Below are 26,419 nucleotides of genomic sequence, written 5' to 3'. Positions count from 1 at the left end.
GCTCAAGGGAACTTGTATCGCTAACGAAGTTGCGATGGTGGTAGGTATCTCAACCGGTACGATGGACTGTATTCCAGTAAGACTCAACATAACTACGAGTTCTTTGTACGACGATTGTCTAGTGGATGATGTGACGAAATCATCACAGCATTCTCACCTCCGCTGCACTGCTTCCGTGCTCTCACTTTTCAGATACGCCTGAAAGGCCTTGCCAAAGCTTGCTTAACGGCCTTTCTTATTAGTGCTCAAGATTTTTCCCACTATTAGAAAAGAACCTTCGCACCTCTATTTTTTCATGTTTAATAGGAGGATAGTATCGAATTATGAGTTCGCTGACGTATGCCAAAAATTATCGGTTTGCTAATTTTGGGATGCATGGCGGTCTGAGTCTTAACTCCTATATGTTAGAAGCTTGAGCTTGCACACGAAGGTTTGTATATATCTTTTCACACGTCATAAAAGTTACACATATTACAAGTTATCTATACAGTAACGAAAGCAGCTGAATTAACGTTGGAATTTACTCCCCTCGACACTCCCACTAACATCTTCAACGATAGTGAAGCTACTATTAAAGCAATAATGGCTGGCAATAATGGCTACCTCGGAAAGTGTGCATCACTGAAAATCCAAAATGAACGAGCTCTACCAAAATGGATAGGTAACAATTTACTGGGTACCAGGGCACGAGTTAATAGAAGGAAATAAGAGAGTTAACGTGCTTGCTAAGGCAGGCATCCGCTTTCCTTAGATGACTACGTCGAACATATATCTCTCACTCTCAGTTCTGAAGACGGAACTAGACGAAGAAGTAACGTTGGTAGCACAGTCTATATGGGAAGCCTCGATCTCCCACAGGATTGCCAAAATAATGCTACGAACTTGCAACAGAAAAACAACCTACTTTATTCTATCACTACCAAGGAAGGAGTGTAAAATATTGGTTAGAGTACTGACAGGACATTGTTTCACTCCATATTAGGCAGCTGAAATGCGATTTGCTCAGAACGAAGTGTGTAACTTATGTGAAGAATAAAAGGGTACGTTACCACCTTTGTCACCGCTCTGCTCTAAGCAAAACTCGTTACCACTGCCTGGGATTAGTATACTTATCACCTCTACAGGATAAGCTGACAAAAGTTTAAGCTGTTTATTAAAAGTTGACAAGACATGTGTCACGAACTATGCTTAACACGACTCCAACAACACTGGTAACACTATGGACTTATAATCTATTGAAATATATTCAGATCAGCCAGATATACTTAACCTAACCCATACATGTCGAAATTTTCTTGTGAGAAAGAGTCGTAGATTAGATGGAACACTTTAAAAATGTATAATTTTTATAAGTTTCAGTTTCAGCTGATTTTCCCAGTGCATTGAAATCAGCGGTCGTCGTTGTCTAATGGTATACCCAAGAAAGGAGTTGTTTCGACAGGGAGGGACCAGAGAAATCGAGGTCTTGAGAGAGAGAGATGTAGTTAAGGAACTCTCGTCGGGAAGGTCGTTAATTGCCTCTATATATATTGTTAGATCTGGAGCCTCATCGTTATAGATAGATTTATTTATTTACTTTTGGTTCGTCCACAAAGGACATTAGTAGAAAAAGTTTACCAAATTTTTAAACCCCACTTGCACTTCTACGTGAATGAAGGCCACACTACATATACGAGATGATCACCAAGTCCTAGCATGTAAAGCCCTCATCAAAGCTATTGCTTTTGTATCAATAACAAAAGGAAGGAAAATTACGTCTACAACCTCCTCGTCTCCTGAAGCTTAGCGAATATGCAAAGTGAATTTCTTTAAGCAACATGAAGTGCTGCTGCCACTATTCTCATTGCTGTTGTTGTTATTGCTATTGCAGCTGATGGCATTGCTAAAATTACAAATTTTGTTAGCGATGATGCGTTTGTTCTTACATTTGCTAATGCTGTTGCTATTGCTGTTGTTCATATTGTTGTTGATATTGATGTTATTGCTATTTCTATTGCTATTGTTGCAGTGCAATTGTTGTAAATGCTGCAGATATTTGCTACGATTAATCAGGTTGCATGCGTACCTATCTTTGGAGGCAGTGCGCTTTGTCACATCCGTGCTGGACAGGCTGACTGGGCGGGCATTGGCGCGTCGCCGTGCCAACAATGGCACCAGTTCAACACCGTCACCACCCGCATTGGCACTGGTCTCGGTATTGTTCGAAATGTTATTGTCCATGGTGGGCGGCCCACAGTGGCGGACGAATCGGGGGCAGTATTTTTTCTTTAAGTCGGCAGCTGTTGTTGTGTTGCTTTGGCCTTTGTTGGGTAAGCTTTGATGTGGTTTCTTTTGTGTCGACAAAGGAATGATGCCACCGGCAACACCACCGCCGCATCCCTTATTGGTAACCATGCCCGGACAGCTGCAAATGCAGAGTTCACAGCAGCGTTGCACTTTCTTATTGGTACGCACTTTGCGGAATGTCGGCTTCTCGGCCGGTGTGACGGGATTATCCTGGTCGAGATCTTTGAGCATCTCCTTGTTGGTCCAACCCTGAAAAGCAAGAAAGATTGTGCGAAATCAAAATAAGATACACACAAAATTTACTGGTATAAATCAGTTTAATTCTCAAGTGGCTTCGATGACTCAGAAATATAGCTGGGCCGCTCTAAGACTACCTGTGTAAGCCACTTCTCGTTTCAAATTTTGAGAGATCTTAGCCATTTCGAAGACAGATTAGATTGGATTACATAGTAATAACATTGCCCCTATAGTAAATGTAAACAAAGCACATTCCACTGCGTGATCATCATCCAAAAAAAGGAGGATAATAATAAGAAGAATTTTATTATAGATGATAAATGAAAACTTCAAATATCAAAGAGCTGGAATGATAAAGTCTCCTAAGCTGTTAGCTCCTCATGCGTACGAAAAAAGGATGACCCAAAATGCTTGAGTATTAGTCTCACGAAAGCACGAAAGTATAGTTGAGATATATGTGATAAGATGATTTCATCTCATAATCCCCCATAAATGTAGCAAATTTAGAAGTAGTGACCTCTAGCGAGAGTTGCGGCCTTCTTAACATAAGGGGTTATACGCAGTTATGACTTTCAAAAAAATCGATTTTTTATTGCATTTTTGTAATGTACATATATTCAAAAGTAGACGCACGAAATTTGAAGTAGATCTAAGCAGTACTTTCGGAGTTATACCTAAATATGTAGAGATGCCTCGGCACGTTTTAAGTAGGTATTGAAACTTTAAACGTGTTTTTTTTTTCAAAACGGCATTTTTCAAGTCGGTGTACACGATATCTCGAAAACGGCTTGTTTGATCGGTCAACCGTTTTAACTCAATCTTTAAAGATACATTTTCTAGTAATTAATCGTTCCTTTTGTAAATCTGATACTTATTTTCCATTTTATAATCAATTTACGGCCAAATTTTAACGTAAAAATCGAAATCATTTCTTTTAAAAGCTGCCATTTTGTGAAAATTCACTATTTTGATTAGCCGAACGATTAATTACTAGATAATCTAATATATTAACAAAATTTGTTTGGTTTTTTGATTTCAGATAATCCAATCCTGAGTTACGATGTACACCGTAAATCGTCTTTTTTTAAAGGAGGTTCCAGAAATCGCCTGCAGCGCGCTCTATAATCAACATTTTCATAAATGAAAAATTTTTTTACGTTCTTGAAGGATGCTTTTATAACCACCAAAAATTTTCAAATTAAAATATTCTGAAGTTTCTTCAGGATAAATCCTTGACAACCCGTCTTTTATTTGCTTCATAACTGCATATAACCCTATAAATGCTAGCTCGGCTGCCTCCAAGTCCTCCGAGGCCAGGACGAATTTGCCTTCTTTCATGCCAATTATAGGCCACAACTCTTGCCGATTCCCACCTCTAGGAGAGTAAACCACGGGTACTCAATTGAGTTCTCACGCTCCATTTGTACGGAAATTCTGCTTCAACGGTGTCCTGCCTAATCAGCTCTTCAGCCATATACTTGTGTATCTTTATGCAATATTCCTGTTGCCTGGTATCCATAGAGGAGTGCAGGAAGAGGTAAAATAGAAAGATCCTTCAGCACTGAGTGGTCTTGGAGTTCCTACGTACCTACTTCGGATTATCCGGAGCTATTTCCATAACAGAATTCTTGAATACGACACCGATGACGGATCTCGAAAATATACAGTGACGGATGATGTCCCGCAAGACTCGGTTCTTGGTCCTACTTTGAGGAATGTAAAGTACGATGGCATCATCAAAATGGAGCTCCCTGTGAACGCAACACTGGTCGAAAAAGTAGACGATGTTGTGCCGATGTTGTGACGGTTGTAACGGGGGTGATGTGGATTATCTGAAGCTATTTCCATGACAGAATTCTTGAATACGACACCGACGACGGATCTCGAAAATACACAGTGACGGATGATGTCCCGCAAGGCTCGGTTCTTGGTCCTACTTTGAGGAATGCAAAGTACGATGGCATCATCAAAATGGAGCTCCCTATGAACGCAACACTGGTCGAAAAAGTAGACGATGTTGTGACGGTTGTAACGGGGGTGATGTGGAACTCGCCCGCAACGATGCGATCCCGAGGACTGAACACTGGTTGTGCAATGCCAAATGCATAGAAGCAGTTTTGTTGAGCAAAAGGAAAGAGAGGGAGAGTTTTACGGTAAATGTTGGAAGCCTGACACCCAGTCTAAGCCGCTATTATTGATTCGCACATGACCTTCACAGAACACGAAGGGCGCCCTGGTAACAAATGCTCTAACACGGTTGCTGCCGAATATTTGAGGAGCCCAAAGTACAAGAAGGAGGTTTCTATCTACTGTGAGCGACTCCATCCTGTTATATGACGCCCACATTTGGTCTCAAGCCCGAGAAACACACCTACAAGGGGCCAAGCAGGTTTATAGGGTGAGCGCTTTGCGACAAACCTACGCTTACCGGACAGTATCGCTAGTAAAACTTGCGTGATTGCGGGAAAAATACCACCGGATATCCGAGCATATGAACTTAAGTGTCTCTTTCCGAGGCAAGGTGCAAAACCAGCAAGTGATCAAAAGCGGGAACAGCACATTGCGTCACTTAACAAATAACAGCGAAGATGAGATCTTACTCTTAATTGCCACTGGACACGCGAGCTCATTACTTTCTCTCTCAGATGCTGAGCGGACACGGTTGATCTAACATTATCTGCATAGGTTTGGTCTCACCGCATCACCACACTATCCTACCTGCCCAGAGCAGTTTTAAGACGCTCAACACGTACTCTTCTACTGTCCAAGTCTCGCAAGAGAACGCGAAGAGTTAGCCACTATCTTTGGAAGACAGCTAAGTGAAACAAATTTAACTGACAGTATGTGGAATTCAAAACATCGCTGGAATGCTACATGCAAGTTTTCCAAGCAAGTGTTGCGCAGCAGGAAGAAGAAAAGCGAACAATACAGCTGTTTCAGCAGCATAATATCGACGTACTGGGCCGTGTCTGATTACAACCGACCTTCCCAACAAGTGCTGAAATAGTGTTCCAGAGGAGGTCAACTCAGATGTACCGACAACAAGTGCAGACCTTTGAATTAGCAACTCACGACTATATCATACGCAGGCCAGAAGGTAATTCACACGATATTATCGCTTATTTCGAAGTTCCATCATCTTTATAACGAAAGTAATGGAGACTTTTAACGACGTATAACCTCCATCGTAATAGGTGAAGAGCCTGGAAGCTGGTTCCTTTTGTGGTTGATAAACACAATCACGGCTCCACCCTCGGTGTACTGCAAATGCAGTAACGAGAAGGTCAGCCGTCAGCCGAAGAGGGAAGATTTGTTTTAGTTTTTAATCTATACTAATATTATAAAGAGGAAAACTTTGTTTGTTTGTTTGTTTGGTTGTAATGAATAGGCTCAAAAACTACTGGACTGATTTTAAAAATTCTTTCACCATTCGAAAGCTACATCATCCACGAGTAACATGGATCATACTTTATTTTGGAAATAGGGTTCGAGATATAGGTCAAAACGTGGACCCGGGTAACCTTCGGATGTGTATATACAATATGGGTATCAAATGGAAGCTGTTGGTGAATGCTTTCGTCCAGAGTATTTTTCATGCCGCTCCGTGACTAGGGTCTCGAGATAGAGACCAAAACGTGGACCATAGAATTTGTTTGTACAATATGGGTATCAAATGGAAGCTGTTGGTGAATGCTTTCGTCCAGAGTATTTTTCATGCCGCTCCGTGACTGGGGTCTCGAGATATAGGTCAAAACGTGGACCCGGGTAACCTTTGGTTGTGTATGTACAATATGGGTATCAAATGAAAGCTGTTGATAAGTGCTTTAATACGGGGTAATTTTCATACCTATTGATGACTAGGGTCTGGAAATATATGCCAAAACGTGGACCCGCCGTGTCTTTGCACCGAATTAAACCAAACTTACACACATTGTTAAGGAGGTATTGAAGATGGTTTCCGTATAGTTTGGATACCTATTGGTAGATAGGGTCTCGAGATATAGGTCAAAACGTGGACCCGGGTAACCTTCGGACATGTATGTACAATATGGGTATCAAATGAAAGCTGTTGGTGAATGCTTTAGTAAAAACGTGGACCCTAGAATGTGTTTGTACAATATGGATATCAAATGAAAGCTGTTGATAAGTGCTTTAATACGGGGTAATTTTCATACCTATTGATGACTAGGGTCTCGAAATATATGCCAAAACGTGGACCCGCCGTGTCTTTGAACCGAATTAAACCAAACTTACACACATTGTTAAGTAGGTATTGAAGATGATTTCCGTATAGTTTGAATACCTATTGGTAGATAGGGTCTCGAGATATAGGTCAAAACGTGGACCCGGGTAACCTTCGGACATGTATGTACAATATGGGTATCAAATGAAAGCTGTTGGTGAATGCTTTAATACGGGGTAATTTTCATACCTATTGATGACTAGGGTCTCGAAATATATGCCAAAACGTGGACCCGCCGTGTCTTTGCACCGAATTAAACCAAACTTACACACATTGTTAAGTAAGTATTGAAAATGGGTTTCGTAAAGTTTGGTTGTAATTCGGAGCACTGGCAACGGGTACAGCGTTCTTTTGAACCAGCCATAATGTCGCTTACTTTTTTAACGCTTGGAGCGGAACTGAACTGTCAAATTGACAGTGTGAGTTACAATGTGTCAATATTTCTTTCTGATTTGGATGCCATAAGGAAAAAACGTAAGTGCAACATGTAAAAATTGTTTGTGAATTTTTTTGGAGTGGATTTTGGAACAGTGAATAATTTCTTACGAAATTTGAGAATTTAATGTGAAATCCGAGTGAAATTATGTGTTCGTGGAAAAAAAATTTTTTTCGTTTTTTTTTTTTTGAAAAATATAAATGGATAATGGTTAAAAAAGCTCCAATGCTTAATAAAACATATAAATTGAAACGAAAAATTCATGGATGATCAGGAAAAAAGACGATTATTTATTCATATGCGTTGATTTGAAATTTAAAAACAATCTTCTTTTTTCCTGATTTTCAATTTATATTTTATATTTACTCAAAAACAAATAGAAAAACAAAAAATATTGTTTATGCCAAAGCGCTTGAATAAAGAATAAAGAAATAAATAATATGAAAATCATATATTTTCTGTTCTAAACCATATCTATTCTATTTTAGTGTGCCCAGCGAAGGGGGCCGGGTTTGCTAGTGTTTAATATTTCTGACATTTTTATCCTCCCCTTCCCAAAATAATAAAAAAGAACACAAAAGAGAGAGAGAGAGATGTATGTCCAAATGCCAAGTAAAGCGTCTCAGGAAGTGAAAAAGTGGTGTGTGGCAAGAAGAAAATTAAATGTTCTACCTACCAGTGGTGTAGCTAGTATGCTCACGGAGGTAATGATCCCCCAAAGAGTTTGAGAATTAACTCATACCAGGTGTGTTCAAAAAGAGTCGTGAATTTTATGTGTTTTTTCAAAAATTATTTATTTATTCATTAATATTATATCTATTTGGTCACTTGTGCCAACGTTTTTTCCAATCTTCGAAACACTTCAAATGTCTTTTTTTTTATCTTGTTCAGCTCCTTCTTCGATGCCGTCTTTATCTCGTCAATCGTAGCGTAGCGTCGTCCTTTCGTGCGCTTCTTCAGTTTCGGGAACAAGAAAAAGTCACAGGGGGCCAGATCTGGGGAATACGGTAGCTGTGACGTCATTAGTGTGTTGTTTTTGGTCAAAAAGTCACGCACAAGCAACGATGTATGATCAGGGGCGTTATCGTGATGCAAGACCCAATTTTTGTTCTTCCACAAATCCGGGAGTTTCTGGCGGATTGCTTGGCGCAAATTGCGCACAACTTGCAGGTAATATTCCTTATTGACCGTTATACCCTGTGGCAAGAGCTCATGATGCGCAACGCCACTGCAATCGAAGCAAACGGTAAGCAAAACTTCTACATTCGACCGAACTTGGCGCGCTTTTTTCGGTCTTGGTTAGTGCGGCAGCTGCCATTGAGATGATTGAGCTTTGGTTTCCACGTCATAACCATAAACCCACGATTCGTCATCAGTTATGACCCTCTGGAGCAAATTTGGGTCGTCGCGGACACAGTCCAACATCTCATTAGCAATGTTCATGCGATGCTGCTTTAGGTCGAAATTGAACAGTTTTAGTAGGAATTTTGCGGCGACCCGTCTAATGCCCAAATCATTGAAAAAAATCGAATGGCATGAGCCAATTGGTATGTCTAGGATCTCAGCGAATTCTCTAACGGTGATTCGATGATTGGCCAATACTATTTTCTTCACTTCATAAATTTTTTCGTCTGTTGTTGAAGTGCTCGGGTGTCCGGTGCGCTTTTCGTCGTTCACATCTTCTCGGCCTTTGGTCCAAAGTAGCTTCTCCGTATAACACAGTCAACATTAGGAATGCATCCGCGCACTTAATTTCGTTTTTCACACAAAATTTGATACAAGTTCTTTGATCCATCTTTTTGAATAAGTAAAAATCGAAGACGAGCCGAAACACGTGCAAACAAAGCAGCTGTCAGCAATTAACTGAACATTCAAAATGGCCGAACTCGTCAGCATGAGTAAGAGACATGAGTACCACCATACCGCCACAAAAAATTCGAAATTCGTATATACGTATCCTGCGAAGATTCAAAATTCGCTATACTTTTTGAGTACACCTCGTATAATTACAAAAGATTGAAAGTGCAAGCAAGACACTCTACTGCATTCCAGTTCTAGACTAATTGGAAGATGGAAGTGCGCTTTCGTGAGACATGTGACGTATATTAGCATTACCTCAAACTCGCCTTTGGTAATTCAGAAAATATTACCTAAGACCTCGAAAAATTAACTTTCTATGTTCTGAAATTAATTTTTAAAGCCAATTGAAAGATGGAGGTGCGCCTTCGCGTGCGATGTCTGTCTTTTGACACAAACTACTGCCCGGATATTTCTCACAAGAATATTAGTATAAACTCACCAGGGACTTCATGAAGGTACTACCGACTGCCTTCGGACTGCGCCACGGCTTACCACCCGGACCTGCTCTACCCCAAGGATCCTTGCTTGGCTGAAAAGCAACACACACAAAATGGAACAAGTAATATGAATCATTGTATTGCTTGATTAGTATCTGCAGCTCACCGGCTTTTCCAGCTTGGCAACGAGTTTCTTCTTACGCGGCGATCCCCTCACCACCGGCTCTGCTTGTATGCCTTGCACCAACGGACACTTATCGCTATCGGACACCACAATCTTTTCAAGCAATGGCTTCACCTTAACACCAGCGCCGGCACCCTGCTTGTAGCGCACCTCAATGTCGAGATGTCCTTTATTGCGAAACGACATTGAAGGGTGATCTTTGAGCGTTATATGCAGAGTCTCACCATTTTTCGTGGCGCCAAGGCCAACACCAATGCCACCACTGCTGTCGGTCACTTTGGTGTTGGTGGCACCAACTTTTGCGCCAACGCCAACATCGCCAGCGCTACGCTCGCAAACGGTCAGCACGCTGCCTGCAGCTGGATGACAGGCTTCGGTAGTGGTTTGTACTGTATGTGTATGGGTGGTGACGTGAGGTGGTGGTGGTGGCGGCGGCAACGGTGGGATGTGATGATGCAAATGATGATGGTAGCAGGTGGCAGGGTCGTGGCACTTTTTACGTTGTGAAAAGTAGTCGTTGTAGCGACAGGGTTGCCATGAGTTCAGTCGATGCATTGTGCTCTGAAATGAAGGAATGAACAAATTGAAGTTGAAGTAAATATTTGGTGTTCAATAAGAAAAAAATTGATTATTTACAATTGTGGGCGTCGAATGCAGGCCAACGGCTGTGATATCCTTGCGTCTGATATCCAAATTAGGCGCACCACCGCCAGGACGACCCCATGGATAATGCTTAACAAAGAGTTCGTAGTACTGCGAGGACAGAAAAGTTGCGAAGCATGAAAGTAAATAATTTTCGGGTATGCGATAGAAATAATTTAACTAGGTCAGTGATACACACTTTGTTGACTTTTTTATTATTTTGTTTTGTTTTATTTTATTTTATTGTTTTCTTGTATGTCGCATTGGGGGCTGTTGCCAACATTTACACCCACACTAACACACAAACACACGCACACAAAACACTATTCAGCTATTTTTGGGCGCAACAAGAAACCTCGCCAGACAGTCCCACACCCCATTACCAGAAATTTATTGTGAAAATGTGCGTACCTCGAAAACACTGCCAGCAGTCAGTTATTGTCTGCTTTTAGGCGCGCCAACTGCCTTTTGCAATGAGCACACGAAACCGTTTAGGTAAGCACAAACATATATTTAGCGCAGCTGTACAGTTGCTTGTATAGCAACACGATTTCCCCTGCCTCGCCCCCTCGCGCTATTTTCCATTTCTGCAGTACTGCTTTTTACTTTGTTTTGTTTATATTTTGCCAAAAATTAGCATCGTTTTTAGGTTGTTGTTATAGTTGCAACTAAATAACAGCAAAGACTAGAACAACAACGACAACATAAATCCATTCTATTTGCCTATCTCTACACAAAAAACCTATGGCCGTTACACAGTTTGCAAATGGCTTGACTTTTGCACGTCACTCCGCAACTTCATTACCAGCGGGGCTTATGGGAAGAAGAAGAAGCAGGCAAATTGTAGTCACGCGATATTTGCAAAAGTTCGTTGCTCGCCTTTCTGGCTGCTGGTTTCAGGCTTCTGGCTTCTGACGATTTTCATATTTGGGTAATTTTGTACGTTTGCGCGTCGCGATTTATGCTAAACTACTCCAATCAGCATTTGCAAGACACGCGAGTGAAGTGAAATCGTGAATTGTCAATCGCGACTTGGCAGCGACTGACTTCCTGGTTTTATTCATTGCAAATTGCATGGCAATATTTATTCATAGAGTATGCTCGAGCATTTCAAATCTTTTGCCCCATGGTTGTTTTTTTTTTGTTTTTTGTATAAAAATTCTCATTTCAATGCGGATTTGTAATCGAAGCAGGTCGTTAACCTCATTTGCTAAAATGATTTTTATTAAATGTTGATAATGAATCCATTATTTGTCTTATTTGCAATAACGGCGCGGAATAAATTTAGAATAAATTTGCACGACAAAAATTATTTGAAATCGTAGACTATTTCTCATTTGCATACCAGAGCGATGTTTGAATATTTTTATTTCTTTTTTTTTTGATTCGGTGCGCAACTAAGTTCTCGCTGTTTTTTTGATGAAAATAAAACTTTATTCCGAAAAAATGATTACAAGTGAATCATTGAAAGTAATTCCCATTGCTGGCTACTACTTTTTCCCATCTTTTTGGTAGATCTCGTATACAGTCGCGGTAAAACTGTTCATCTTTTGAGGCTATCCACGGATCAAGCCATTTTTTGATGTCTTGATGATGTGAATGGAACTGCTGGTCAGCTAGACCATGTGCCATCGATCGGAACAGGTGATAACCGGACGGCACAATATCAGAAGAAAATGGCGGGTGCGGTAGGATTTCCCATTTCAGTGTTTCCATGTAGGTTTTAACGGGTTTAGCAACGTGAGTCCGAGCGTTATCATGCTGTAGAATCACTTTTTCATGTCTCTCCGCGTATTGCGGTCGCTTCCCGCGCAGTGCTCGGCTCAATCGCATCAATTGAAGTCGATATCGATCCCCAGTGATGGTTTCGCTTGGTTTTAACAATTCATAATAAATAACACCAACTTGGTTCCATCAAATACATAGCATAACCTTCGCAGCATGAATATTCGGCCGAGGCGACGACGTAGAAGCATGACCGGGCAGTCCCCATGACTTTCTTTTCTTTGGATTACTGTAATGAATCCATTTTCCATCACCCGTCACGATGCAATGAAGAAAACCTTTCCTTTTTTGCCGCTGGAGCAGTTGTTCACAGGTGAAAACAACTTGGTTTTAACTCATAAGGTACCCAAGTCCCCTGTTTCTGAATCATTCCCAAAGCATGCAATTGGTTGGAAATGGATTGGCGAGTAACTCCTAATACTGATGCATACAATTTTGTATATACATATGTAGAATGGTTAGTTAGCATCAGGAAAGCCGAGCACAGCCTGGCAACTCTCGAATATTTCTTTAGAATGTGAAGTCGGGAGGTCGATGAAGCTGGATGTCGTTCAAAATAAAAAAGGAGCCGACATTATTATTTCCCTCTGACTCTTCAACTACAGGCAGACATCCAGACAGTAGACGCTGGTTAGTTCACAGACAGCCTGAGCTCTTTTGCGTACGATCTAGACCTCAGCATGGACAATTATGCACTAATACACTGGCTTTGTGACTGTAGAAGTTCGATGTCAGTACAAAATACGAATCGCCTCTATTTCACTTGATTGAGATTCTTGCATAAAATTGATAAATTTCTCACTACGGCTTTCATTAAATTCCTCTTTAACTCATCTAATTAAATTTTTTGTTATCCCTTGGCTCATATCATTGAATTTGATATGCCAGTGTTGATTCGTTTTTATTTGGCAGTAAATCTTATAGAAATTATTTCTTCATAACTCATTCGAGCAGGACAGATCATTTCATCCTTCAGTTATACGAGTTTTTTAGCCTCTTTGCCACACATCTTCCTGCACTAATGAGACTCAGCATCTGAGCTAGGAGCTGAATACTGCAAACCGCGTTTCTAGCGCATTTGTTTTCCTTGTTCACTCCTCTCGGAAGCATAGGGCCTAGAAGATTTGTCTTGCGTTGGTTTCGTTAATTTATTTGATTTCTGGCAGGGTAGGTGATTAGCCTGCCGCTACCAGTCCTAAATAGTGGGAATACCAACCTGTCGTTGCTTAGGAACAACGCCTTCTTACTGCTTGGAGCGTCATCTGTGAGTCTCATTTTTCTACTGCAAGGATCACGCAGATGGTTGAGAACTTTGCTAAATGGTGTGTCTACACTATTCCCGCGACAGCCCGCTTCCTCTTGCTGGCGCCACTGATGCAATGTGTAACTGTGAGTTTTTCTCTGTTTCTTCTTGTTTTAGCAGCCACAATGCAAATAATGCGCTGATGTGCGGGAATAAGGATGGAAACGATGAAAAGGATACGTTTTTGGGTTTGAGGAATGAGGTTTGTTTAGAAACAGGGAAAGTAGATAAACTTGGAAAAGTGTGAAGATCGTGCTTTAAGTGGGATTCGCTTACGCTAGACTACCGAGACCGGTTTCTAGCCCATAGCTTTTCAAATTTTATGCCTTGCCGCGGAATTCACAACCCATTAATCCAGTGGCCACAAAAATCCGCGCATCGACGTATTGGTGATCGACCTGGCAAACTATTAGAAATTGGTTTTAAATAAGTCGTGTGAATATCTAAGTTTTTTAACTCCCATCAGGCTTTAGGAAAGTCTTATTGTTTTGAACCTTGTGATAGTTCGACTAACTTATCGCGCTCTGTATAGGCAAATGTGCAAACAGTTATATTCCTTAAAGTTTCAATATTTTTGTTTGAGTCCATTTCATCAATTTTCGGGCTATAGCAATAATTAGAAATTATTGTATCCAAACAGATTTATTTCCGAACAAGCGGCTTGCGTAAACTGAAGCTGAATGAGAACTTTGGGAAATTGTATTTGGGAATAGTTTTAATAGTCTGTAATTTTCATTAAACAATCCAATGGCGAAAGAACTGAAAATAGTTTACGGTAGCACCCGCCGCATACTGAGAAATGATCTCAACGGCAAGCGGTACAAGATCCAAAAGGTGCATGATCTTACACCAGCAACAAGTCAGATTTGTTAGAGTGAAGGAGTTGCTTCACTTGGCCGAAAGCGGCCAATTTCCGAATATGGTGTTTTCTGACGAGAAAATTTTTCAAATTGAGCAATTTGTGAATTCCCAAAACGATAGAGTTTGTTTGACCGACCATTCATACGAGAATTTGAGTCGTCGAATCGATTGGCCGCCAGGAGACAGCACCCGCCACAATTAATGGTTTAGGCTGCTGTAACCGCATATGGGCGCTCTCCAATCGTTTACATCGAGCCTGACGTCAAGAGAAAGTATTCTGGAGGTTTCTTTGAAGCCGCGGGCAGCAAATATTTCGGTGGGCATTTCAACAGGACTCGGTATCGTCTCACAAAGCTAAAAAACAACGTTCCGAACTTTATAACGTCCCCACAATGGTTCTCAAATTCACCAAATGCGAATCCGATGGATTGTTCTTTTTGGGCCATTTTGGAGAGCAAGGTTCGAACTAAAAGATTCACCGGTCTCGAGGCGCTAAAAAAAGCCATTGTCCGCGAGTGGGCCAAAATACTTTTAAGTCACATTCGGGCAGCTTGCGATTCGTTTCTGGACCATGTCAATTTTCAAAATATTGTTTGTTTTGTATTTTCTTAAAGTAAAGTATCTTAAACAAATTGTGAAAATTTGAGGTGAATCCGACAAATACTTTTCGAGTTATTCAATAATTAACAAAGGGCGCTCCGGAACGTTCGCAAATCTTTAAATGCGGTTTTATCAAAACTATGTTTTTTGAACTGGTAATCACTGTAACTTAAAAACCGATTGGTCTATTTCAATAAAATGTATACTGCTTTTGAAAAAATTTTTAATTTCGATTTTTTAATCAATTAGTTGCCGATTTTTTTCTCGAAAATTTGAAAAATATTTCCTAAGGCCGCCGTATTGTAAATTACGAAAAACAAAAAAAAAAGCTTCGACTAGGCACAAGATTATCTATTAATAAAACTAATTTCTTTTGTCCGATTGATTTTAGATGAAACTCCAAAGACTTTTGATGATCACCGCAAGGGACTTCTGGAGAAACGGGCTCCACACAAACAGCGATAACTTTTACAATTATGATTTTTTTTTAATTTAGCTAAAGTCAAGTTATAACCTGATGTATCAATGCTATGTTTTTTTTTTTTGTAAAATGAAGCAATTGACTAGCGAAAACAGATTATTGAAAATCATCATTTTTTCAGGCCTCTGACTACTCCTTGCCCCTTAATCCTTTTTGCTTCTTTTGGTTAACACATATATATCCCCTTCAATTTTTTACATGGTTTTTGTAACGCCTTGTGTAGTATATGTCTACTAATATATGCAAAGTAAAAGCTAATTGTATTTTTCAGAAATATGCATTTTTATACGGAAGTTTTTATGAACCCTGGAGAAAGAATTTTACAAAAAAATTTTTTTTTTTTTATTATTTATTTATTTTAAACTTTTTAGACGCAGGCGTCTCAAGTTTTCAGGGCATAATTGGGATCACAAAAGTGTACAGGGGGTACATTTCCGTTTTTCTTATTTTTTATTACCTCACGATCCTCCAAATAGAGGCTGAAGTGTTTTTGTTATTTCTTATAGCGTTTTCTGAGCTACGTTGAAAATTCCAAGCCTTTGACTAATCGAAAAGCTTAAAAAATTTAAAAGTTTCGGCAAATATAAATTTGTGAATGTTCGGTTATGAAAATATAGTGTCTTCGAACCCTCCAATCTAAATATAAAAAAGAGTCTTCGTTTTTTGTTCATTCCTTATAGTACGGAGTACCACGCAAAGTACCTTGCAGTAATTTTGGATAGTAAACTATCATGGAAGTACAATATATTAGAGAGGAAGAAACAGGCCAGCAACGCACTATATGTATGTAAAAAGATGCTGAAAGTTACATGGAGTCTATCTCCTGATATAATGTGTTGGTGTTACTCAGCCATAGTAAATCCAATATTACTATATGGCGCTCTGGTGTGGTGGACTGCGCTAAGAAAACCAACATATAAAAAGCCTATGGAAAGTATTCAACGTCTTGGTGCACTTTGCACAACAGGTGCATTGAGAACTACTCCTACGCCAGCACTTGAAAGAATACTCAACCTACGACCGATTGACATTGCGGCAGAAGGTCGAGCGGTTAGATCTGCCACATAACTTAGCGCAACGGGTAAATTTACCTGTAAAATATTCATATATAGCTCAGCAGGTATGAATTATAGGACCAATACGGACTATATGACTCCGAAATATAATTGGGTGAAGAGATTCCGAACAACAATAGAAGGAGAGGGGTGGGAAAGACATATACCTAGCCCCAATATGCTTAACGGCTCCAAAATGATGGACGGAGTAGATGCAGTAGATTTATTGCGCAGAGCTGGACATCAGACTCCCTGACCATTGCAGTGTTTTTCAAGCAGAAGTCTTTTCGGTAGGAAAGGCTACAGAAATGGCATTAGCAAGGACATCGAGCAACTCCAACATAAATATACACTAGACTGGCCGCAGCTTGTATGGAGAAAAATAAAAATTGAAAATCCAAAAGTTTTCGGGTCGTAAAACATGAGGTTAGATGCAATAAAGAATGGTATATTTTTTCAGCCCGATCCGATGATGTCTAACCGTGCCCATTTGATCCCAAAGTATGGAAATTTTGAAAAAATCACAATTTTTACTAATTTTTTTTCGTTTCCAATTTTTTTGTTCGAATCTTATATTTATTGATATGATGCGATTTTAATTAATGATCTTGTTTACTTAATTGCGGTATGGCCCAATTTATATCGCGAAAGCCACCTGACAAAAGGCGCTTTCAGCACACATAACTGATTAGTGATACGTGGAAAATATGTCACCATCAGTTGAGTAATAGAAATTGTGTTTTATGAACGGTGTGTTGAACCAGCTGCTAAATGAAATAATTATTTTTAAATTTTATGCAAAGGTACTTTTTAAATAATTTTTCACACTTCACTATAATAATAAAAATAAAAATTTGTTTCATAATCAACACTTTGGTGATCACTAAACAATTCATCAACTGTTGTGTTCGCTGAATACGCTAAAAGTTTTGAATTTTTACTCGACATTTGATAGGCTTTGATATTGCATTCTTATTCAGTGTGAATTTTTTTTCTCGATATTTGAATTGGTAGGCTATGGCATTGCATTTTTATTCAGTTTCAGTTGTCTTATGCGTTTAATAGTACAAAAGTAATTAGTTAGTGAAAAAATGAGTTCAAAATCATTATCAGGCATTCCGAAAAAAAGATTACGTTCTGAGCAAAAAATATTTCTGGTGGGTGAATGTGAAAGTGTTATTTTGGGGGCCAAGTTGCCATCAATGAAACAGGTGCTCCAATTATTGTTTCACAAAATGAGGCACGAAAACTTGACTTTGGAAAGCAGTATGAAATACACGATTGGTGCCACGATTGAATTTTGGGAAAAAGCTAAAATTCCCACGGCGCAAGAATAAAATTGTATTAAAAAACTTAAAAAACTTAACGAGGAATGGAGAAATTTACAAAAACATTCCAAGACTCCTAACGAGAAGTGTCGTAAAAATGAAGCAGAGTTTAAGGATAAAATTGAAAACTTCATATTTGACATTGCAGCCATGGATGCCCCAGGTATAATGAAAATTGCCCGATGATAAAGACTTTCTTTTGCTCCAAAGAAATAGAGGACGTCCAGGTAGTATGTATAATATGGTGCCGATACTGTACTCACAAGAAAAGAAAAACGCAAAGAGCAACGAATGGAAAAAGAAAGAAAGCGCGTTGAAAAGCATTTAGTTCATAGTAAGTTTATTAAAGTTAAGCTTTACTGGTTCTTTTTTTTAATATTTGATCCCATTTGAAGCTAATTATGCTCTTGAAGTCTCTGATACCGAGGACTCTGAAAAGGATATTTCAGTTGGCAAAGAAAATGCTGGCAAAGAAAATGCAGCAAAAGAATTGAATGAAGGCGAAGATACAGACGGAAGTAACATTAATTTACTACCGAAAAAGGCAAATCGAGGAAAAATTAATTTTATTGATGATAGAATGCTTGCATGCACGGACAAATGTAACCTCTCTACAAGAGAATCCATGCATTCGGTGAGTGCAACGGTTGCTGCCTTCATAAATGCCATGCAAAATGTTAATGGAACGCCGTCAATAAAAATGGAAGATTTAATTCTTAATCGAACAACATTACATTCGATGAGGAGAGATTATCGTCGCAGACAAGCTCAAGAGATTATTAATGGATTCAATGTAATGGTTTTACTGAATATGTTTATAAGATTTTGGATTCTTGACCTTTCTTTTTACTTGTTTGTAGATTCCGACGTTTTTGTCCTTCACTGGGATGGCAAGCTGCTTGCAGAAATCCGAGGCACAGAAAAGAAAGATAGATTGTCTCTCGTTGTCACAGAAGAAAATATGGAAAAACTGCTGGGGATACCAGAAATTGAATGTTGAACGGGAGATGCAATAGCGGCAGAAATACATAATTTTTTGTGCAAGTGGAAGCTCGATGATTTAATGGAAATTGTATCATTTGATACAACAGCTGCTAATACGAGAGTTAATAATCGAACAGCGTTCTTGCTTGAAAAAAGGTTGGGCCGAAATCTACTTTTCTTTCCCTGTCGTCACCATGTTAGTGAGTTGCTAGTCAAAGCAGTGTTCGAACTAAATTTTGGCAAATCATCAGCACCGGAAATTCCCTTATTCAATCGTTTCTCTAACAGCTGGAAAAACATTAATTCTAAGTCATTCAAAAGGGTAATATCGGAAAATGAAGTTCGGAAAGTCTTTACATTGAAATTGATCACAGACTACAACAGATCGCTTACTTATAATGAAGAAGATCAACAGTACTTACTGCAAGTTGTTGAGCACTACAGGCAATTGTATCCGTCTTACACCAAAACATCTCTCATTAAATAGACAATCTAATTCTTTAATTAAAATGTTATTATATTAAGTTAAAATAAATTATATAAATAAAGTTAAATTATATATATATTAAGTATATACATATTAAATTAAATTAAATTATATAAATTGGAAACAAACAAAAATTTTGTAAAAATTGTGATTTTTTGAAATTGTCCATACTTTGGGATCAAATGGGCACGGTTAGGCATCATCGGATCGGGTTAAAAAATTACACCGTTTTTCATTACTCCTAACCTCATGTTTTAAGACCCGAAAATTTATGGATTTCCACAAAAAAAAAGTTACGGCCAGTCTAATATACACGTTGACCGACAATAAAGTCTATAAACTCATATGAAATTTCATCTAAAAACGTTCTTAGGACCAGGGAAGCCATAGAGAATCATGAAACCTTTGAAGGAGATGACCAATTGATTAGAATATGGATCACGTTTCAGGCTCATTAACCCCATTTTTTGCATCTTCCAGTTTTTAACCATATAGGCTATGCAGACGGTTTAAATGACCAACGTTTTTTTTTTTGCAGGATTTCTATTGCATTAGTCCTGTTTTTCTTTCCACGGCTATACAGAACTATGTTTTATTACTGCATGAAAAAAGCTTAGTATCAGCTATTTTTAACGAGTGTGAAATATGGCGCAATCCACTAGAAATAGAACACTTTAAATGACCTGGAAGAGTTAACAGATGATCGAATAAAAAAAATCCTGAAGATGAATAACGACAAGCAAAACGAAAAGCAGTTCCCTGACCACAACTTCAATACTCCGAAACTCACCAGACGGTTTACTATTATTACTATGTAAAATTTTTTTATAAAACAAATTTAAAAATTAAAAACTAAGCACTAACAGTTAAGGTTTCTGTCCAAAATTTCCAGCTAATTCCGCAATCGCGTACTTTCCTTTCGACAGTCGAAGATATTCTTGTTAAGCATGTTTTTTGCTACTGATCCATAATTTGATAAAGGGTCCCTGTGAGCAAATACCTCCCATAAGTTAAAATTAACCCCAAAACCAAAATTCCTACGTTAATACCGAATGTTTATTTTTTTTTTTTTTGCTGACCATAACTGTAAATAGGTATTCGATGTGAATTCTAACTTGATTCTTATTCTTATTTTTATTGTTATTTGCCATAATTTCAACCAAGTCACAACTCAATATTAGTGATTTAGAAAAAAAAATAGCAATTCATTAGCGGAAAATCATCCAGCACCAACTAAACTTTTCTAAATTAAAAGCGACAATTTTTATGTATGCAAATTTAGTTGAATAGTCGACTACTTACCTCAGCCTTATCCTTTTCCTTGCGCGCCACTTCCTCTGCTTTGCGTCGTCGCCACATACGCATACTCTCCTCTGCGTTCTTGCGTTCCACCAGCCGCTTTTTCTCATCGCACCACATCAACGGATGCTCGTAATGATCGCGGCAGAATTCATCGCTGGTAGTCATTTCGTGCCAGCAGTACGCGCACTTTTCAATTCACACACACACACACACACTCCCTCACACTCGCTCGCACACTCACGCACGCTGCCTTTGTAACACTTGAACGCTTGAATCTACGACACTTCTCCACTAAAGGATTATTGCACATTAAATGCAGCGGAAAACATTTCAAAGTGTGTGACAATGCGGATGCGAATTCGCAGTGAATGGTTGGAAGGCTTACGATGCTCCCAGGAAACAAATAAATCTGCCGGAAATGAATGCTTTGCTCAAGTGTTGCCAAACAACAACTGGCACGTCACAGGCAAAACTTCGCGCCACCAACCAGACAAACTAGGAAATTTCACAGAAAAGTCAGAAGCCAAAAGCCAAACATGAATGCGGTGCCTGGTACGGCGTGCACGTTGCCATTTATATTCGCTTCCACACAAACGCGCACCTACATGCAGGCACACAAAGAAATGTGTGTGTGTGTGTGTATGTGTGCTTTGAGCGCCTGAAATCAATACCTACCCGTAGGCGCACCACCTATTTACGAGTACTATTTAGGTGCTGACGGAGTTTACGCCTGGTGCGCGTTGTCTTGGAGTTTTGGAGCTGCCGTTTGGGCGCTTTACTGCTGCAGGTGCAACTTGTACGACAACAACTACACGACCCTACCGCACGCGCCTATTTATAGTCGCCTTTCAGTTGCGCACCCAGCATATTGGCGTGCCCGCGTGTACATGCTCGTATATGGGTGAAACGGCGCCCATATGTATGCAATGATTTTAGTGCTCTTGTTTGCTTAAGTTTCTACTTCCGTGCACGCGTTTGGCAAGTGTCCTTGAGGGCACTTGGTTTTTGTTACGAAGCGATACACATTTTTGTTTACCACTTCGCTTGCACATCTGCTCGTGCGTTTGTTTGTCAGTGTGTTTGCCCTGCAAAATGGCTGCACCGAATGCTCTGGGTTATCGGGCCAGATAAATATTTTCCCATTCGACGTTGCCTTGCTCATGCAATACACTACTTTTGTTTACACTTTTGAAAGTAAAATTTTAAGCAGTTTTTACAGCACTAATAGGGGATGGAGGAGATTTTAGCTCATATTTAAAATTCGCAAAATCTGCTGGAAAAAATTTAAGATCAACAATTTCCAGGAAATAAAATGCATTTTCTTTTCTCCACGTGCACAGAACAGGGTAAGAAACCAACTATTGAGATTAAAAAAAAAGTGCGTGGAGCGTAGTACACATAACAGAAGTGAAACTTTTAAGAGAAAGAATATATATCTAAATAAATTCACAACATTTGCAGAGAATACTAATAGACCAAATTTACAAAAAACGGAGAAGGGTCGACCGGTGTAGATAAACGCCGGACACAAACTGTGGCAACAACGCGCACTACTCCGAGCGTTTATCACCGGCACAAACGCAGCGATTCCACGACCGCAGCAACGGCACAAATTACCGCAAGGCAATACCAATAAATCCGACGCCGGAATGGATAGCACTTTATAGTATGCACAAGCACTAGCCAGGGAATGGAAATAAGCGCCAAAATGTAGTCACAAAAAAAAAAAAAACAACGCCGAAAAATTGGGACCAAAAAACGCCCCAAACAGTGGGCACCAAGGAAATATAATGCCAAAAAGTAGGCACCAAAAAGTAGGCAGTGTTATTGCTCACTAGAAATTAGCAACCACAAGGAAAACCTCAGGGCAAATAGCCTAAAGTGTATCTAAGATATATATAAGGTATAGCTCTCTCACTCCTTTTCCTCTACGTTATATCTTTTTTCTCTCTCGCGGAACGAAAAGGCCCAAAACGTTGCATGGCCTTGAAATTTTACTCTCCATTCACGCTCGTCCACCGACGCCTAAGAAGTTTCACTTCAAAAATGTATTAGTAGCAGGCAGCAAACGTTTGATTAAGCGGCTGCAGAGGAAGCCAGAAAGAATTTTAAATCCTGTTTTATATTTTTAACTTTTCATCTTCACATAACTTTAACTTTGATCAGAAAGGGTTGGCTTTAATTAAAAAAAAATGTTTATTTATTCATGGATATGTATTTTGCCTCCTTCATTGTAATTCTCGTTCCGGTATTGTAATCCTCCGATCTCGACGAATAATAAATTTTCGCTCTTTGGTGTGGCCTTGAGCTCTTCCAGCTGCCGATGCGCTCTTTATTTCTTCAATACTAGAAATGAATCCATTCAGTTTTAGTTTCTTACAGAAAAAGAACCGGGAGGCACCGTCCAGTGACTATGGTGGTTATGGCATGGTTACCGTGTTATTTTTTGCAAAAAAGGCTGATTCTTTAATTTTTAAAATTTTTTATTTATTTTCTTGTTTTGTTTTTGATCCAAGTTAAAACTAAACTAAAAATTAAAAATGATTCATAATGTTGTCAAAACTGGAAAATGTAGTGTACGAGTGTGAATTTTTTAATCTAATTTTTTAAACAAACGTTTTTTACAAAAGATAAAGCCTTCCCAAGTTCCGCCACGTCAGTACAGAAAATTAACAACTTAAAAGAAGAGGAAGAATAATCGGATGTGGGTGGAAAGTCAAAAATATAAAATAAATGGCACACAGAGATTTACTTATCTTCAGTACTGACATCACTAAATTTTCAAATTCACCGAAAATAAATTAACGATTTTTGGAAGACGCATCCATCATTCTCCACATCGCACAAATGGCTTTTTTCGACAAATTTTGTTTATAAATCCTAGAGAAGGCAATTATTGACCGATTTTAATAATTTTTGTCTTCAAATGCTCTTAAATGATTTTTGAAGAGATTGTCTAGGCCCGCATTTCAACTTTTATTTTGTATTATTCCAAAACATACCCCTCATATACCCCTTGACATAGCCCTATCTTAAAAACAAAATTCAAAAAAAAAACTTTCAAAATAAAAAATGTATGTATTAAAATTCGGCTTGGCATTTTTTTCTTGTAGTTCTATTCAAACGTAATACATCCCGTCAAGTACGCAAATTTCCAATTCCACATAGGTGAAATTATCCCCTAACTACCTAAAAACTTAAAAACTAGTTTTTTAAGGGCACTCTCTGCTGAATGTTGGCGACGGAAAATCTATGCGAAACCCATTTTCCCAGCTTCGAAACCTTTCCCAACTGAACCAGGTGCCTGTAAACTGTTCCATGCGATGAATTTAACCTCTGAGCTATCACATCGACTGCCAAATTTGGCTCAGCTTCCACGAGTTCGAGCAAGGCGTCGGAGTTAAAGACTTCAGGACGACCAACGGGGCATCCTCTACGTCGCAGTTACCACTTCGGAATTTTGAAAACCACTTTTGCGCAGTCTTTATACTCACGGCATACTCCCCGTGAACAGTGTTTATTTCTGCAGCAGCAGTTGCTGCATTTTTACCAAAAAAAATATTTAAAAAAAATACAAAATATGCCTCTTATACGCGTTCGAAGATTCCATTTTATTTTTTAACGGCACGTGCTTCTATCCGCGATTAAAATCACTTGTTGAATGCTCAATATATCAAAGAAAATATAAATAGTTCCGTTATATTCCGCGAATAATTTTTTGTATGCAAAAATCGTACAAAAGTGAATCTATGGGTAAAATACGCACGAGTTTATGGACTGACCTGATATATATATTTTATTTTGTTATTTATTTAATTTTATTATTTCTCTATTCTTTTACTTTTATCTTATTGTATATTTTTCCATTTTTACAATTTTTCAATTCTACATTTTTTATACTTTTTACTTTTTATTTTTTAATGTAATAATTTTATTCTTTTTTGAATTAAATTTTTAAATAAAACTTTCCTAATTTCTTACTAATTCACAATTTCTTATTTCTTTTTTTATATTTTTAATGTTTTTATTATTTCTCTATTTTATTAAGTTTATTTTTTATATTTTATTCTTTTTATTGTTTTTGAACTTAACATTTTTTATAATTTTTTACAAATTCAGTTTCAAGATTTTAATATATTATTATTCTTAAATTTTTAATATTTATTAATATTTAATATTTTTTAACTTTTTTCATTCACAATTTTTAATTTTATTACTTTATTAATTCTGTTATTCCCCATTTAATGCTTTTTTTGTTATTTTTCAATTCCACATTTTTTTTTTATTTTTTAAACATTCAATTTTATGTTTTACTATTTTTATATTGTTTTTAGTTTAGCATTTCGAAATATTTTTTAATTGTTTAGTGTATTAGTTTTATTATTTCTCAATTTTACTGATTTTATTATTTTTATATATTATTTAATAATTTTTCTATTTTTATTTGTCTTTAATTCCACATTTTTTTTACTAATTGAGAATTCCTTATTATTTATTTTACAGTTTACAATTTTTTTTATTCCTCTATTTTATTACTTTTATTTTTTACATTTTAAATTTTTTTTATTGTTTTTGAACTTAAAATTTTTTATAATTTTTTACAGATTCTATTTCAAGATTTTTATTTTATATTTATATATTTATTTTTAAATTTGTATTGGTTTAATATTTTTTAACTTTTTCCATTCACAATTTCTAATCTCTTACTTTAATATTTTATTAATTTTATTATTTTTCCACTTTATGATTTTTTTATTATTTTTCAATTACACATTTTTATTTTCCACAAATTCACTTTTTTATACTATTTATGTTTTACTATTTTTATATATTTTTAATATAATATTTCGTAATCTTTTTTATTTTATTAGTTTTATTTTTTCTGAATTTCGCTGTTTTTATTATTTTTATATTTTATCATTTTTCTATTTTTAGTTGTCTTTAATTTTCCCGGCGGCCGCCGTAGCCGAATGGTTTGGTGCGTGATTACCATTCGGAATTCACCGAGAGGTCGTTGGTTCGAATCTCGGTGAAAGCAAAATTAATAAAAAAAAACATTTTTCTAATAGCGGTCGCCCCTCGGCAGGCAATGGCAAACCTCCGAGTGTATTTCTGTCATGAAAAAGCTCCTCATAAAAATATCTGCCGTTCGGAGTCGTCTTGAAACTGTAGGTCCCTCCATTTGTGGAACAAGATCAAGACACACATCACAAATAGGAGGAGGAGCTCGGCCAAACACCGAACAGAAGTGTACGCGCCAATTATTTATTTTATTTTTTTTTTTTTTAATTTCCCATTGATGCTTTCCATTTAAATTCAACCGGGCTATTCGGGTCATGTTCTTCGATTTCGATGTAACTTAAATATGTTGCTCTCTGGTCAAAATAATGAGACACGTATTTTTTTGTTCGCCCGAAAAAATTTTTTTTCAAGAGTTATCGGCAATTTTGTTTTTCGCCTCAAACTCGATTTTTTTTAATTATATAAGAAAATTTTTTTTTTAAATGCCCATAACTTAGTCAAAAATGAACCGATTTTAATAATTTTGGGTTTAAAATGATCGTAATTACATACACAAGCGACTTCATGTAGAAACAATTGCAAAAAAGTAGTTGAAATTTTTTTATTTAGCAAAAAAGAAAAAAAATTGAAATTTTTTCGAAATTCAATATTTCAAAAAGTGTATTTTTTTTTTTTTTATAACTTTTTCCAAATCAAAAGGACATCTCAAACTTTAATTGAGCTGCATGCCTAGTAGCTAAAATGAGTTGTTTTTGAGTAATGAATTTTTGAGTAAACACCCTGTTTCGCAGTTTTTGTTTTTTGCAAAAGAAAAAATTTTCAACTACTTTTTTGCAACTATTTCTATATGAAATCGCTCGTGTAAGTAATGACGATCATGTTGAAC

The 26,419-nt window shown here is 37.7% G+C and overlaps 1 protein-coding gene across 1 annotated transcript; it reads right to left on the bottom strand.

Annotated features, from left to right (window-relative positions):
• Positions 1 to 1,782: 1,782 nt before the first annotated feature.
• LOC129235812 (uncharacterized) lies at positions 1,783 to 20,676 on the bottom strand. Its single transcript, XM_054869853.1, has 5 exons — positions 20,512 to 20,676; positions 10,320 to 10,436; positions 9,666 to 10,244; positions 9,502 to 9,591; positions 1,783 to 2,535 (listed from the first exon to the last, which is right to left on the bottom strand). The coding sequence occupies exons 1-5, from the start codon at positions 20,674 to 20,676 to the stop codon at positions 1,783 to 1,785; spliced, it is 1,704 nt and encodes a 567-aa protein (XP_054725828.1).
• Positions 20,677 to 26,419: the final 5,743 nt, after the last annotated feature.

Source organism: Anastrepha obliqua, chromosome 1 (genome assembly GCF_027943255.1).
Source record: "Anastrepha obliqua isolate idAnaObli1 chromosome 1, idAnaObli1_1.0, whole genome shotgun sequence".
Lineage (NCBI taxonomy): Eukaryota > Metazoa > Arthropoda > Insecta > Diptera > Tephritidae > Anastrepha > Anastrepha obliqua.
Note: the sequence above shows the minus strand (reverse complement) of the source record. Positions and strands in the feature narration are given on the sequence as shown.

Coding starts and splice junctions, on each gene's coding strand:
- LOC129235812 (XM_054869853.1), bottom strand. CDS start 20,676: ATGACTACCAGCGATGAATTCTGCCGCGATCATTACGAGCATCCGTTG. Junction 10,437..20,511: donor AGGAAAAGGATAAGGCTGAG/GTAAGTAGTCGA, acceptor CTGTCCTCGCAG/TACTACGAACTCTTTGTTAA. Junction 10,245..10,319: donor TGCATTCGACGCCCACAATT/GTAAATAATCAA, acceptor CCTTCATTTCAG/AGCACAATGCATCGACTGAA.